The 17,293-nt window shown below is 39.0% G+C and overlaps 1 protein-coding gene across 2 annotated transcripts in view; it reads right to left on the reverse strand.

Moving 5' to 3' along the window:
* Positions 1–15,212, reverse strand: part of SPHKAP (SPHK1 interactor, AKAP domain containing) — a 57,759-nt gene extending 42,547 nt beyond the window's left edge. For both annotated transcript variants that reach the window (XM_085298613.1, XM_085298614.1), the window contains exons 1-2: positions 15,113–15,212; positions 8,265–8,375 (exon numbers count right to left, since the gene is read on the reverse strand). In XM_085298613.1, coding sequence (XP_085154739.1) covers positions 8,265–8,375; positions 15,113–15,196 — 195 coding nt within the window. In that variant the 5' untranslated portion in view covers positions 15,197–15,212. The remainder of the gene's footprint in view (positions 1–8,264; positions 8,376–15,112) is intronic.
* Positions 15,213–17,293: the final 2,081 nt, after the last annotated feature.

Below are 17,293 nucleotides of genomic sequence, written 5' to 3' on the forward strand. Positions count from 1 at the left end.
GCCAGAAAAGCTAATGTCTTAGTTTCGTATTTACTTTTCAGGTAGTTTTTCTCTCTGACTTACTGCAGATTTGTACAAATGCCAGGGCAGTGTAAAAGATGAAACAGGGGCTCGGAGAAGACGTGAGACCACAGAAGCCCTGATTCAACCAGCTCAACCTACTGTGTAATGGCATCTTTAACCTCCCTCTGGAATTTGCTTAAAAGCTGTATGGCTAAACTGCCTTAAAATTGGCAATGCACAGGCATCTGCCTAGGACAGGCAAGCTGGGCAGTGTTAAGGTAAGGAGTCAGTTCTGAAAATGCAGCTGCTATGAGGGTGTGACGGCATTCCTCGGACCAGTGCAAATGGCAGGGGTAGGACAGTAGGAGCCAATGATTAATTAAGCTTTGGAGAATATTTTAATAATACTGAGTCCATCCTAACTTTGGGCTGCTATCCTCTTCCCCTTTCCTTCGCTCTGGCCATGTATTACTGCTGCTTACTTGGGCTGATCGAACTAATACACGATTGTGTGTGTCTATGTATATATCTTACATTACAAACATACTTTTATGGAGTTTTATGGTGTGAGCGCTTATGAGTGTTGTTAYGGAACGGGAGTATTTGCAAGTGGAGAACACTTGAAGGAATTGCAGGATTATTTCAAGAATGCTTTAAATCTTTAAACCTTTTATTGAAACTGTTCTCTCACCCATATCCCTGCAAAGCTAGACTTTTTTCAGCTATAAGCCATGAAGGACTTAACAGCCCTTGACACATCGTGACTCTTTAAAAGCTAGTTCTTTGGTTATACCAAAGAAATGAATACTGTATTTGGTTTTGTTTTTTAATTGAAGAGCTGGGAATTTCCTCCTTCCATAAATATCACTGCCACTTAACGGTATAAACTTTCTGTTTCTAGTTCTCCAGGATACTTTACATAAAATTTTGCAGCACTTATGTAGAAGAAAGTTTTTCTGGTGCAGGTCTGGAAATCCTACTGCCCCTCACATGGAAAAATACTGCTTGGGAAGGAAAGGGTATATTTTCTTAGAACAGAGGTTTTCAAGTGCAATTTTTGGTAGGCTGTCATGTAGTGGAAGGCCTGTCTCCTATCCTCCACGCTGGTCATGTGAAGAGGGAAAGGGCATGATGATGCATTTCATGAGAGTGTGCGTTCATTTTGAGAGAGGATCCTTCTTCAGTGCAAATATCACTTCCAATGGCTTTTCTCTCTGCTACTGACCACTGGTCTGGGGCATGAAAATCCAGAGAATTTCTGGAAATCTCACTGCACCTTTAGGTAAATGAATGCCAAACATCTTACAGAACTATARCTCACTCATCTGTTTTGCACTCTACTTGCTTTCCAGATCGCTTTTTTCCTTAAAAATACCTAAAAAGATAAATGAAGATTCATGTATAGTAGCCTGGCAATATCACCCTAATTGTGATGATGCWTACTGCAAGGGTATTGATGGAAAAGGAAAATATCAAGTCGGAGGATCTATTAAGAAGACTCCTAAATGACTTTTCTGTGGGCAGTATTAAGACTTTGTGCTTTAGGAGAGTCTCATACTAGAAGAAGAAACTAAGTCATCTGAAAAAGGAAGAATTTCTATTTCTCTACTTAACCATACATGTTCAGCATTGTGGATTAAATAACCTATGTCTTTGGAGGGAAACGAGGGACAGTGCAACTATCAGTTTTTTTTTTCTAAACAAAGTTTGTTCAAAAGCAYGTTCAAAGCTGAGAACATTTGATATAGGCCCTATGAAAGAGATAGTTGGCAACAGTGGAGTGAGCATAGATATGTATGTGTGAGATGATACCTGCCCACAAGTCTCTTTGTGGGATAAGATTGTCACATTACAGATATTTTCATCACACTTGTAAGTCATTTTATGCAGCTTATGAATGATTATTTCTCATGAATCCATATATTTTATTCTATTATGTGGACTTTGATTAAATTCTCATTCAGCATAAACAAACAAAGCAAAGCTTCCATAATTAAACTATCTTTAAAATTTATATCATCTAATTATGACATTAGCACAAAACTATGTATCGTAATCTGCAGCAGTAAATTGCTGCAAAACAATATCACTGTTAATTAAAGTAGGTTTAATTTAATGTTTAGTAATTATTCAAATATTCTCTGAAGAGGAAAAAAGATGAACTGCTAGAGCATTCTACTAGGTATGTTCACAGTATCAGTCTAGAGGAAGRAGCTCTTTGAGGGAGCTGTTTAACCTTTTTCAGCAGATGGCATGGCAAAATCTGATAAGTTCATCTTAAATAGAAAAGGTAGTACACTTCAATTCTGGGATATTTTGAAGAGATGGTAAGATGCTTTATTCCAATACAAACAACACTGCAACTTAGGAATTAYCTCTGCTCTTCCCCATGGTGCCTTCAATTGAAGCTCTGAGAACTCTCCTTTAACTGTTCCTTCCTGATTAGCCCCTGCTGAAAGTCTCCTAGAAATTCCTAATTACCTAAGACAGTTAGCCCTGGACTAAATCCCAGTATATCTCATCTGATTTTGTAAATGGAAACACAAAGAACTYGGATAAAAAATTACTCCTTACTCATGCACAGAAAGCGGAAAAAGAAAGACAATCTTTCAAATTCTGTTCACATCACGCTCATTCATAATATATACAACACTTCTATTGACAGACAACACACCAACAYATCAGAACTCTCCAACGGAGACTAGGCACTGCATCTAGCTATTCCTTCTCCTCACGATTTCTACTGTCGATCCTTGATGACCATAGCCATTGGAGAGATTCTGGCTATCTACCCCCAGAACCTTATTTGCTCATAAATACTTGAAGCAAACCAGTAAGGTTAATGTCACTAGAATTATGTAACATAATTGGTCCATGAAGAAATACTAGGTCTCTTAAGTTGGATAAGAAGGGAAGAGCAGTAAATAGAGGGGCAACATAAGATTTAAGTGAAAAGACTATGTGTATGAATAACAGACCAAGAGTTTTGAGAYGGATTAGGAGACTGACAGTATTTTTTTTTTTTATTGGTAGAAGCAAATGACAAAGATCTTAAAGCAAATCTAGCACACTGACAGCCATTTCCTCCTTGAAAGAAATGTGATGTTTACTGGGCTTTGAAGGACCTTCCCATTATGGCTAAGGTCAAATTCCAGATAGGCAGCTATGCCAGCACAGTAATGCTGGTGCAGGAGCTGCATTTAAGCTCAGGCCAAGGCCCCAGTGCTGCTGTTAGCCCTGCCTTGGCACCAGGGATTAACCAGGACTCAGCTACTGCCCTGCTCAGGGCTGTGCAATGGGGCTGCTGGTGGGGAGGCCGCTGCCTTGCTGTGCCCACAGCACCCAGCTCCCCTTCCTGAAGGGGCGCCTGCCCCGCTGCTTCCCAATACTAGGAGCCAGGCTGCATTACAAGTATGTTCCTCAGGCAGTTCAGCTCCTCTGTTAGGGACGGACTCCTGAAATCCCTGGGAAACTGGTAACTTCTGCTCATCTAGAGATGGGGACAGAGCAGGTTGAATAAACAAGTACCCATACTTAGAGCATCTGCAATCCCTAAGGGCTTTTTCAGGGAAGCTGTGGCACCTCCATTTTGCTAGCTATATACCTCYTCTTAGGTAATGACCTGATTTCCAGGTAGCACTATAAATACAAATTCTTTGGAACGGGTCTTTGCAATGTGTCACAAAAGGGATATTTGTACCAAATTATACCATAGGCACTTCTGCTAATTCAGCAATTAGTATTACTGCAGAAGTTACTCATTAGTTAGGGATAAATTTGGGAGTTTTACGGTAACTATTGTGAGCAGAACTGAAATTCTGCTTGTCTTTCTGATTGACTAAGTCACAAGAAAACAAAGGACAGAACTGTAATTTCAGGACCTACAGTGCCCTTCAGTTAAACAATTCATACAGATGCTCGAATAAAAGCCCCAATTAGAAAATGAAAAGCAGGTATAGAKAATTTGGTTCCCCATCTTATTTATGCCCATGATTCCAGTGCTGTTGACCATCAGTACTTGTAACAAGCTATCACCAACAAGGAAGTCTGGTAGCAACATGCTAATGTGGGATTACATATGGACATACTAACAATTCTTTTATCATGACAGGGAACCAGAATTTGAAATACTGAGTAGTGAACATATCGTGTGAACATGCTCATATTTTCAGAGTCCAGGAGAAAATTTCCAACTTAAGCAAATATGAAATATAGTTCCTCTGACAATTAATTATTTTCATATCATAATGGCTATCTTTTCATTAACCAGTTCAGAGATTAATGGGCCATTATAGATATGAAAACGCCTGTTCTGCTTAAAAATTCTCCCTTTGGAAAAGCAATCTGTTGTAATTTAGTTAAATTTTTAGTGTTTTAATAAATTAATGTTAGTATACTTGTGAGCATATGTAGGACAGCCATGAGTCTATTTTTATTTGTACTAAATGTGCTAATCTGTAACTGGATATAATGAATATAACATTTATGAAAGCTATGTTCATATGGTCCTGTTGCATTTATAGTTACAGTAAGACTAGACCCCTTATAACTATACATGAACTTTTCCAAATGAAAACTGAACGCTTTATAACTAAATGTATTACCAGATGTCTTTGGAAAAAGCAGCCGTTAATGATACAGTACCTTTGAGATTTTTTAAAAAATTCTTTTTACTTCTTCAAACCAAGTGGTGACTTTCAGGGGTGGTTGGATTAAAACATCTCTGGCACAATCAGTAAAGAGTGCGTAATATTTCCCATGATAAAGAGGGTAGAATATTTTCTGCTAAAGGTAGTCTGGTTTGGTGGCTGATTGAGAAGCTGGGGAAACTATTCCCTGTTTGTGTCTTTCTCCCTCCTTATTCCTGCAGCCTCTACTCGTTTAGTGTCAGTCATTGGAAAGGACACAGAATGAAATGCTTTGGAAGGGTCTCAGAACTAACACTTAATCTTTGCACAGTAGTAAGAATTTCTTGTTTCCTGGTTTGCTCATTTGCTCAACATGGCCAACTGTACCACTTAACTACATAAGGCAGGCAGAGCAATTCTGGAAAAACCCTGAGTGTGCTTACACTCTGGTCTACTTCTCAAGCCTAACAATTAATATCAAAGCTTTTCAGCATACTGCTTAGACCTAGACTTCTACATTATTTGTGTAACAGGCACATAAATTAAAATCCTTTCCTTACTTTCTCTAAGATTTAATCAATCCAGAATATAAGCAAAACTTCAGTTTTGCTCATAACTGTTATCCCAAAAGAATAACTTCCAGGGACAGATCAAGAACTAAACTTCCAGGCCACCGAGCATCTTCTCTCTTAGTGTGAAGAGTAATGTTTCAAAATAAAATTTAACCTCTCAGCTTCTAAATTAATGGTCTTTCTATATGGTATTTCAAATTTCATTTGATGTATTATTGGACATTTCAAATCTCATGAATACAAAAATTGTTTCAACATAATTTCTTTTCTTCTATAGTGTAATTGTGTAAATTGCAGAGTCAACTAGGTACTAAAACTTTTTTTTGCAGATTGCAAAAGGTTTCTGTTTGTGTGTGTGTGTGTGTGTGTGTGTGTGTGTGTGTGTGGAGTTTGCACTATATTCAGAAAGCAGCACAAGGAAAGCTGATTGTCCTGTAGTACACCATGCAGGGAGAGAGAAGGCAATGGAAGATGATGATTTGGCAGATCTTGTTTCAAACCATATCTTAATATTTTTCCCATGGAAGAAAGGGATCTGTCAGGATTTTGTAGTTTAGGATGGGCATTAGGATCTGTGGGGCAGTTCCACATCTTGGAAGCCTGTTGGGGTGCCTTTGCCCACTCTCTGCCTATAAGCAGCACCATCTTGTTGCAGCAGCAAGAACTGTTTTCTTAGGCAAGAGCTTTGCCTCATTTTTCTTTGACAAACACGAACAAAAAGGCAACTATCATCTTGCATGACTGCTGTGGGAAGCTGTGGGCATTCTGTGAGATCTRGTCTTTGGCTGCAAACCCCCATCTGAGAAACTCCATTGGAGACTTGGATGAAAAGTCTTTTCAGTACTTCTGCCTCCCCTCCCACATCTGCAAAATGGTAGAAATAATGCTTATTTTCCCTACAGGGTGACTGACCAGGGCTAGATGAAACCTGATTTGCATTTTCAGATGGGAAAAAAAAATGTTTTAGTGGCAGTATTATGGAGGCTAGTGCGTATCAAGCAGTGGTCCTGGCTRTTTTAAAATCAAATTTGAGCACAGTCTTTTCTTTGCAGCTCCATCCTACCCGAGACAAATACTGAACTTTTCCTGCTATGTCTGAAGAAACTTGAAGAATAAAGTCAAAGCTCAAAATATCAAAAAAGGTAAGTACCTCATTCATTTTTGTATTAGTAGTAGTACTATTCATTTGCTCCAAGAAAATAAGCCTTTTCTAGGATGTGAAATACTAAAGCTAAGTGACTGTTGTAAACATCTTTTGCATTAAAAGGAATCCTTCCCTATATTGAACAACAAAGATACCACTAGATTACCCTGCTCTTGTAAGAACCTATCCAGTATACTGTTCAGGTGATAGCATTTCAGCCATAACTGAAAAATGTTGTACGCTTCCGAATACTGTCAACTTTTTGTTTGAGAGAATACATGTATAATGCTTGAAGACCAGGAAATTCCTCCTTATGTCTAGTTCTGGGAGTCCTGGGACAGTATTAGCACCCCTAAATATCGCCCCTTAATATCTCCTTCCTTGTTCCACCCAGCATCAACTAAAACAGAGACACAGATGAGATATTTAGAGTYTCACCTTACACCTTGTGTGGCTGCTTACGAGCACACTTTGGTTAAGTTGTGTACTTTGTTGATTCTGTCCTGTGGAGACTGATAGTCCAATGGACAGAATGACAGTGAGCCTCTCCCAGCTTTGTGTTTTAGTGGCAGTATTATGGTGGGTAGTGCGTATCAAGCAGTGGTCCTGGCTATTTTAAAATCAAATTTGAGCACAGTCTTTTCTTTGCAGCTCCATTCTACCAGAGACAAATATTGAACTAGTTCCTAACCATGACATGCTCTAAAATCACATTTCCTATGTTGTCTTTTCTGGACTGTTCTTGGTTCYTTAAGAAATGATCTTTCCTTATAAATAAGAGCAAGTGTAACAGAAGCCTAAGGGAACTAGCTGAGCCTGCTGGTGGTATGTGTGCTCCTTCACCAGCCCTGCTAGAGGATATGACCTCTCTGCTCCCTGCTCTGCCTGGGCTAGCAGATTGGTGAGGGTTGGGATTACACTGGGTATCACTGGTACTGTTCTTAGCACCCTGTCTCACCCCATAGGCAAGATACGAGGCCTCCAGTCATTGCACTGTCAGTTCAGTTTCTTGACAGCAGGCATCTGAGTTCACAAGCTACAGCTGAAATATCTGTGTCCTTGAGGGACAGACTCTACGACAGTTCTCAGCTGGTTTATAGGCATGAGCGGTGCTGGAAACCTTTAGGCTGAGATAAAACTGCTCTTTTCTTAAACCCTTGTTGGCTCAGTGGGGTTAGAGGGTAACAATCAAATGGGATCCCAGTAAGGATCTGCTCTCCTGAGCCCATCCCCAAATAAAAAAGCTATTACAATCATAGCAAAGTATTACCATCCAGTTTCATGTAGATAGCGTATAAAGCAATGTTAAAACAACTCCTATTTATTCATACACACACTTAACCAAAAGCTATTCTTAATTTAACTGCATTATAACCCATAATACTSGGATTTAAATTTCATTTCAAATGTAAAATAATTCTGTTGGAGTTCTCCAGCAGCTTCTCCTCATCTAATATGGAAAGAGTTTTCTCTTTAATTTTATCTTTATGCCTTCAAGAACATTTAGAAGCCTTTTAAACACCTGCTCTTTCCAACCTGCCACTTAAAAGTTATGGCTTAGAATAATTTTCTCTTTGGCCTCTTTTCCTCTCTTGTCAGCTGTAGACTATAAGCATAATAAAATATGGAGTGCCAAAGTCTGAAGGCTAAATGTGGGGAAATGTCTGCAGTAATCTTTATTAATGTAGTCTGTACAGAAATCTGTATGCATTTTTGCTTGGAGTGATTGCTTTTAACATACAGCTGGAAATTACAAAAACTATAGACAGATTACTATTATTTCAGTGCCAGAGAGTCATCGACTTTTTTTTTTTTTTTTTTTTTTTTTTAATTTAACATGTACTGTGGTTGCCCCCACACCTACCCAAATAGCTCTCAATGGACTTTTTCCCAGAGGAGACTATAGTGAGTACTTACTGAGGCACAGTTGCTTTCTGACTTGTCTTCCAGAAAGCCAATTTGGCATGGTGTCCTCTGATTCTGCAGCCAGTAGTCTGTTGACTCTAGCAGACTGTTACTGCAGAGAATCTGTTAAAATAGTTAAAAATAGTTAAAATAATTTAAAAATTTACTTAGTCCTAATGTGCTCTGGGAGCCTGAACTCTATCATGGAGCTCAAAGGGAATCTTGCCTACAAATTTTGTTTGGGACAAGATTAGGACCCCTGTTCCTTTTGGACCTATCCAGTTAATGCAACTGGGATGCAAGTGATTCATACAACCCTTAAAGGATTAGGAAATTTCCTTGAACTGAAAGTCCTTCAAGATATTTTAAGGAAGATGCCTACCAAAACATTTGTATGGGAAAATATTGCTGGGAATTTTGTTCTGTGTTAAAGTGATAAACGTAGCTGTTGGCAAAACTAATTATTTAATTATACCCAAGTGTACAAACTTGCAGCCTTTATGATTTACTGTTTTTCTTTCCACAACAGACCAGATCTATTCATTCTGCAAGCAGCCTCATTTCTGGGGCTGCCTGGGTACAAATTTTTTCTTCTTACACATATTTTTCTGTTTTCTAAGAAGCTGATGGTAGTTAAAGACCTGCTATAAAGAGCACTGAGCTTGGTCAGTACCCTGAGACTAAAACTTTTATTTCATCTCTCGGTGCTGCTGACTCAATCCCACAGCATAAGGACAAGCTTTGTCCAAACAAAAATCAAAGTGGGGCTACTAGTATCTGTAGACTAGAAAGAGGCAAAGCCAGTTCTGCAAGTCTGAATTGAACTGAATTCCTTATCTGTCCCCCCTATATAAATATGCACAATGTTCACGGGGGTCAAATCTCCCTTTTAATAAACAGACCTCTAATATGTTACTAAAACATACATGCAGCAAGTTACATTTAGAAATTACTGTCTTCTTGAACACGGCGTAAGATTTCTTTGAAATGCCTTCACGTCTGAAAGCAACTTGTGCACCTGGACCGGCTGTGCCCAGCCATGACCAGGAGCTGCGCTGCTGTGACTATGGAGCCAGAGTAAGGCTGCTCCTCTAACCACGCAATTTGTGGGGGCAGAAAGAGCCATATATGAAAACTGGCAGGCTTGTACTGTCTGTTACAGGGTCACAGCAAAAAACTCTGCAACAAGTGAGGAAGACAGCTGACAGCATGAGCAAGCACAGTCTGCCCTTTCACTGAAATGGTGAAGACTGGACTAACTGACCCTAATTTTATTTAGGGAAGAAAGTGGAAGTGGGAGGTGTGGTGGTACCTTGGGTTTAATTTCTACACTGTTAGACTGTGTTAACACTGTAAAGGTTGTTTATTTTACCTGAGGATTCATTCTCTGGTTAATATGATGCCAAGGATAAATAATGAGGATAGGGAGGAAGAGGAAGAGGAGGTATGCACATGCGTAACGAGAGGGAGCTCACTGCCTAGCCMACAGAGAGGGGCACTGACCTCCTGGAGGAACTGAGCTCTCCGCAAAATCCCTGTCAGCCTCGTTTGCTCAGTGAGGTTACTCACATCATTCAGTTTACGGCATGTATTTCAGTTACTGTGATAGTCCACTAAATTCATCTGTGGACCACCAATTGGACGTATTTTTTTTTCACATTCTGCAAAATCCTTCCATGAAAAAAAGACACTCAGTGTAAATAACAGCAGGGGAAGAATAGTAACAGCAATGATTGTACCTGTAAAACATTTTATACGGCAATGTTAACAGGAGTATTTGTGCTAAAGGAGGGTGTATTTTTACTCGCTTTTCTGRCAATTTCTGCATTACACAGAAACAGGCTCTGCTCTACCTATTTAGCCTTTACTTTTAATAATTATATTTCGATATATAAAGTTGTCATATCTGGAAAAATCTAACCACAGTATTTTGCTTTCTTATTGCATATTTTGCTTTCTTATTGCATATTTTGCATGGACAGGCCTTTGTTTTACTTTAGAAATACTCAGGAACACTTGACCTGTATGCCTAGATCCATTGCTTAGGAAGAACCTGTGAGGCCTCCTCATTTCTCATGGAAGATGACTGAGTGTGGAAAGCTGATCTAGCCAGCTGACACAATTTTTTAATACTCAGGGACAATCCAGAAGTAAGCTTATTACCACCCACAGACTAACACCCACTCTAATTTTACCTCTCTGGCAGAAAGCCAGATAGACAGCTAACACTGCATTCCCAGTATCATTCCCCATTGATTTCTAAATAAAAGTCAGCCGCAGATGATGGATGAAGTGATAGWGAACACCACATCTCGTAAATCTGGCATTCCTGCCGTGCCGTCTGCAAGTTACGGGCTTTGCACCTTTCTGGTGTTTGTCTTCTCTTTACCATGCAGAAGAAAGGAGCTTTATATGCAAAGACCCTTTGTACTCTAGGCCTGGTGTGGGATTTCTACCAAAGAACTTCACAATACAAATGTATTTAGGGGTCACAAAATACTCATTAAAAAACACTGTGCCCAAAGACTTTGTTCTGAGAATGACAAAGGCTTGTGAATGCTTCACATCWACAGCAGCCTTTTCTTGGGGACTGCAAGCTAATCTTGTTTACCAGTTCAATGACTCTGCACTCAATAAATTTTATAACCTCCTGTCTCAGCAAGATAGATTTCTGCCACCATAACTAACTCTGAGACTAGATGGGGAAAATAATATATTCCATATCCCATAGAAACAATTTCCCGTTAGCATTATAAACCTTTAGTCATTTTTTTGATAAATGTTTTCAAATGTGAAAAACCATTATAAACTGATGGGTAAAACACAGAATCAAACATTTCTTTTCCTCTTTATATACCTGGGGTTCCAAAAAATGCTAAATTCTGAAGCTTTTATGAAAACGCACAATTGAAGATACACGCATGCACACGTGCGCACACACAGACACACTATATATATGATTTCAGACTTCATCTGACAGTAGATCTTCTCAGCTTTATTGGTTGAAGTTATAATCACCTGTTTGACATAATTTTGCACGCACAGGAAACAGTCCTTTTAGCTGAAATCGCTTTTGTTTTAACAAGTAGATGCATTAAATTTCCTTAAAAATCAGAGCACATTTTCTTCAGCTTTAATCACTTTAGAGTTTTCTTCCCCAGATCTCAGTCAGTTTCTGAGAAATTAGAGTAGACATAAATAATTGTGTGGAAACAAATTTCAGAAACCCTGGGTACCCCTCTTTGTCTCATGACTTGGTGTGCATACCTAACTTCTCATTAGAACAGCTGGGTCATAGCAGATGATTACTGCAGCTACCCASGAAACGAGCTGGGTATTCCAAATTTCACGTAGTTTCCTCCTGTGGGATGTCTGACACCTCTTGGCATCTCTATCTCCCTTTCAGGGGATGTTTTTTTCCAGAAGCAAATACTGGTAACACAGCGACAGAAGAAATAACAAATGCTTCAGTCAGGCCATAGTTGTCAAATTTCAAGTCACTCCAAGAGGGTTTATAGATTACTATGTCTTACAGTAAATTCTTACAGCATCTTTTCATGACTTTGAAACTGAGGATAGAAATTATTGCATGAAAGCTTTGGAGAACATGTGATTTTTAGCAACCTTGGGGAGATGAACACTGGCAAGATGATCATCTTCCTGAGCCAGATTCTGCTCTCACTTGTGCACAAGCATTTCTGTGAGTGAACTTGAGAATGTAATCAGAAATGTGAAGAAAGGTGCAACACAGGAGGTCTGAGATCATAATTCTCAGTAATCTGCATTTGAAGGAGTTAGGTGAAAGAACTAAAACAGGATACGCTGTTGAGCGAGCGGAAGCTGGTGGAGATCACACATCTAAAGAATACAAGTAGGCCTAAAGTCACTGGGAAGCCTCTGGAAATTACTGAGATAAGATACTTCTGGGAAATGGAGACATGCAGGAGTAAGTGGGAGAGGCCTCCTTGCAGATGACTCTGCTTTTACACGGATCTGAACAGTGCCTGGGAGAGGGAAAGTGACATTTGGGGCAGCAGGGACAAGGATGGAGGGGTAAACTTTGGATGAGTGTACACTCTACCTTATGAGATGTGTGTTTCTGCATTTCAAGTATGTTCATTATGATCATTACAGGTATGCTATCCCTCAAAACCTTCCCACTCTAACTTCTAGAGAGGAAAGACAATCTGCTGACTGCAGTAGGAGTACATATTCCTGTTGTCCAAAAATTTGCATATAGAAACCATATGAACTTTTGGGCATATCTCTCTGTGTGTGTACATTTGAACTTCCTAAGATATTCATGCTTTTACAGAATATCCTGAAGGAGCTGTCCTAAATTAACAGGGCTAATTAACTTCCCAAATGCAGTGGGAGTGCAGTTATTCCTCAGAGATGCAACACGACCAATACGTTCTGATTGCCACTTTTGCAATTAGGCATGTCTTTGCAAAATATACTGAGCTGATCTGTATCAAAGGATAAGAAATCTTAACTTGCACTGCTTCAGCTGTCAGTCAGCATCCTTCTTGATTACAGTCTACACTTTCGTGGTGAGTATCACTGCTTGCCAAAATTTCCTCCTCCTGTCTTGTAGTTTTCTTCACTCTTACCTAATTGAGACAAGTTCTGGGCCAGCTCCTTTGACATACGTCCTTAATAATTTTTCTGAATTCGGTGATGTTTCTTCTGATTTATAATGRTACAAGTTAAAGCAGAACTTGATTCATTGACCATACTTATGTGTAACAGCTGCACATGCTATACTGCTGTATATCTGGTGCAGAGTGGGATCATCACACTTGGAAAACAATTTAGGATGAGTCTGCATTGTACACTAAATGTGAAATCAGCAGTAATTCATGGTTCTAAAAAAAAAAAAAAAAAAAAAGAAAAAAATTTTCCACTCTTATATAGAGTCTCAGCCGTCAGCATTACTCAGTGTGTTGTGAATCAATGAACTAAATCAGCCTCTAGCACAATGTAGACTGGAAAAGTCACTCTTTCCCAGAGGAAAATATGGCATACAAGTTTAGTGTAACAGTTTCCTGCTCCCAGATTTAGATCAAAAAACATTAATACACAGTAAATCTGTATAACCAAGATGACATTAAAAAGGCTCTGCTCCACAAGTGAAACATTTGCATCTTCATGGCTGATAACCTTAATTGCCTTGGTTAATTACTTCTCATCAAAAAAGATATGAAAGTGGGACATGCAGAGTAAGATGAGATATGAAGGGGCGCCTCTTCTGCATTTGTTCAGATTGGTCTGTGTGGCAACAGACCGTATCTCATATGGTTCCTGACAGGAGTCATTCATGCCAAATACTAGTATTCAAACCTGCAAGTAAACTATTTAACCATTTCCTTGCAGTAGGAATCCACAGTTTTTCATACCAGCACCAGTTATTCATCTACCTTAAAAATCACCATAACTAACATAGGATTAAAGAGAAGGTAATGGCCTCTTTTGATGATTCTATATCCTTTTCCACAAAAACAAATGCAAACACATTCTGTGACAGTGCTGTAAAGAAGCCCAAAATATCCTGCTGTTTGTCAGAAGTGTTGGCAGAAATGAATCACTTCTTTTAGCATGCCTAGAATCATAAAATTAACTTGTGTTACAATGAAAAGTTCAAGTGTAAGGGATCAGACAGGTGAAGCAGCTCTAAAATATGTGGTAAAGGCTAGCCTTTATAATTGTTCCAGCTTGGTCATCTTCAGAAGCATTGATCACTTTTAAACATAGTTAATATAAAATTATTTCAATGATTTTACAATTAACAAAATTTCTGAACACAGTCAATACTTAGCCCCACCTAAGGTGGTTTTCAGAAGGACAAGGAAAATAAATCTTTATCTTCTGCATGTTTTAGCTTTCTCTCTCTGTATATATATATATTTGTGTATGTATGTGTGTGTGCGTGTGTTTGAAAACACAAATGGAAAGCATTATTGTTTTTGATGGAAGGAAAAGAAAAAATAGTAAGTAAACTGAATGAACTGTGAAGCTTTGTAATATATCTGTGGCAAAACAGACGCTTTATTACCAGCTCTAGAACTATGCCTGTGGGAGACAGTAGAGCTCTATGGGTTATTGCAAAGTGAGAGATGAAAGATGGTCTGCCATCCTCAACAGCTCTTTGACAGTGCCCTTCCCTTAGACCATGCCACCGCCATCTGACCCAGGGAAGCAGGCATGAATGGAAGCATACAGGCTCTTCACCTGTTGTACTGAAATACCTATATGCAGAAACTGTCAGTCATGCCTGGTTCCACCTAATGACATATGGAGGCATTGCTTTTCTCTTTTTTGCCATGTCCTCTAAATTAAGTAACTATATACAAACCCATCAGGGCAATGGAAACAAAAGCAGTCAAACTATATTAACTTCCTGGGTTGCTGAAACCCAGCTAGTCAGATAGCAGGGAAGGCAGAAAAGCTCTGTTTCACTCAGGACACTACATTATGTTGAACTGAGAGAAGCAAAGTTCTGAACCTTCAAGCTTGCAGAACCTGCAGAAACTTGCACCTATTAAAGAGCAGCCCTGAAAGTATTCATGCTATGTATTACTTCTATTTCCTATTTTCAGATAACAAAGGAAAATAGAAACATTCAGGCAAAGTTTTCCTCTCATATATATAAAATACATTTTGGTGCCAGACGAGCATAGCCCATGCGGCCAAAGTTGCAAGATACTGCAACAGCACTCGGACTTTATTCTTCTGTTTCAATCGTTTTTTTTCCTAGGCATTACTTTAATTTTGTATTCCCAATAAATGTGAATGCTAAGAAGCAGAGCTATAACCTGGGATATATCTATCTTTGAAAGTAAAATAAACTTAGAAGTTACCTTCTTGCATGCTGTCACAGAGCTTTCCAAGATGCTTCCCGAACTGTCTGTGCTGCTGCGTTGGTGCTCTAGGACTTCATACATCAGTGGAGATTCAAAGTTGCTGAAGAAAAAGAATAAGAAAAGAAAGGGAACTCCAAAAACCTTTCCAGTGACTCAGCTACATAAGCAATTGAAATGATACCAAAAATATAGTTTAGTAAAGAGATGTAAATTAACCTAGATTACAAGAAGTTCTCTATAGTCTCCTTGCTGACATTACTATTCATTACATTAATTTCCCCTTTTTACAAAACTACTATCCTGAGCTGTCATACTGTGAATATGAAATAGCAGTCCCATGCTTTTTGAAGACTAAAGGATAGCACTTAGCCGCCTATAATTATGTCTGCCTGCCTTGAATAATACAATAAAGCACAGTACTAGCTTCTTTTCATAAGTAAGCAGATTGGAGCAGCAAATGAAATGCTCGCTGCGTTAATTCGGCTTGGTAGACAGCATATAAAGAAATGCTTGCTGTAGTTCATCCTCATTATCATCTGCCTGGATAGCAGAAGTTAAGGAGCAGTCACTAAAACGTTAAAAAGAGCTGAATTCCGTAACTGAGGCAGAATACCTTGATATAGTGTAGGTTTACAGCAAAGGTAAGTCTGTTCTGTTTTGTGAGTCAGTTATACACAGCAGAACTATATTTACTTGGGGACTGTACAGACGTGAAAGTCAAAACCACAAAAAACAAGCTTCCCCAGCCGTGTGCAGCCGGTACCCCTCCACAGATTGCTTCGGGAATAATTTAGGCCAATCTTGTAAGATCTCCCTCTATATAATAATTGAACTGCAGCAAGCTTAGTGAAGCTCTTCTCTCTAGACATGCTGTGAGACCTATTAAAAGCCGACTAGGGTTAAAGGCCTGTTTCTCCGGAAATGTGCTAGGGAAAGGAGTATCCTATACCATCTGCTTCTGCGTGCCAGGCTGGGTCTCTAGAGTGCTTTTAATACRTTGGAAGGCTACGAGAAGATGTGGAATACATGGTGATAAGACCATAACAAGTGATCAGGTTACCATGGCTTAACTAATAATCTCTCACTGGCTCAGCCTGGGTAACAGACCAAGCACAATTTCCTAGCATGAGACAATTAGAAAGTAAAATGTATTTTCGTAAGTCACCTTCACTGGACCTTAAGCCAGTGTTTTGAGAGGAGGCTACTTTCAGCTACTGGGCAAATCCACAGTCAAATATAACAAGCCTATCCTTGCCTCAAAGATTCATACACGTATATTTTGCTTGATACTGTTTAGGAACAGATATTGATGCACCTACTTGCATTGATAAGTAAGTGACTTGGTCAATAAGGATTTGGGCAATAGGTGAGGTGCTGTTCCATAATTACCAAAAAAAAAAAAAAAAATCAGTGTGTGCTAGAATTAGAACAGTGAATGGGAAACATAAAACTAACTTAGCACTTACTAATTTCATGGAGGGAAGTTTTATGAAATGCACGAGAGGATTGAATACAGATATAAAAATGAGATTGGTATATTGGGTTTACTTGAAAAATGTGATACCACTTAATATTCTCTAAGATATCAGCATCATTTGTATCTAGAAGGAAGGGGGTTGTTTACAAAATACTGCTCCTCTGCTCAGATCCTATAGACAAACCCTAACATTTCTGGGCAGTAATTTGTCTGACATTAGACAAGGTAAAATAGCACTTTCACAGGTTATGCCTGTATAACCTGTTCTTTAACAGAATGCGGGACATTAAACCTATGAAGTCATTCTGGTTTTGTATCTTCATTAAAAATAAAAACATCACACTCAGCAGGCCAAATACTGTCAAAGTGAACTGCCCTCCTTGACAAGTCCACATTTAAACTAGGCATAGCCTGTGCACTAGGTACAACTCAGTACTCCCTAAAGAAGCTTTATATAAGTCTTTTTATAAGACGTGTCACTTCTGCAATCTAATAGCAAGTTACAAATCAAGCCTGACCTTCAGGYTGAAGTGTAAGGTCCAATATTTCCTCATGCTCTTCACTGAGAGGAAGACTGAGTAGTTTTGCCACTGCTCTGCCCTACAGGGAGTTGATATGTTGATAGTAACTCTTTGCTATCACTTACAATGTGTGCAGGTAACTGAACCCATGGTGGAGAAAGTGTTGGTGAGTCTAAAAGC

This window comes from Rhea americana, unplaced genomic scaffold (genome assembly GCF_003343005.1).
Source record: "Rhea americana isolate MKP2758 unplaced genomic scaffold, rheAme1 scaffold_14, whole genome shotgun sequence".
Taxonomy (NCBI): domain Eukaryota; kingdom Metazoa; phylum Chordata; class Aves; order Rheiformes; family Rheidae; genus Rhea; species Rhea americana.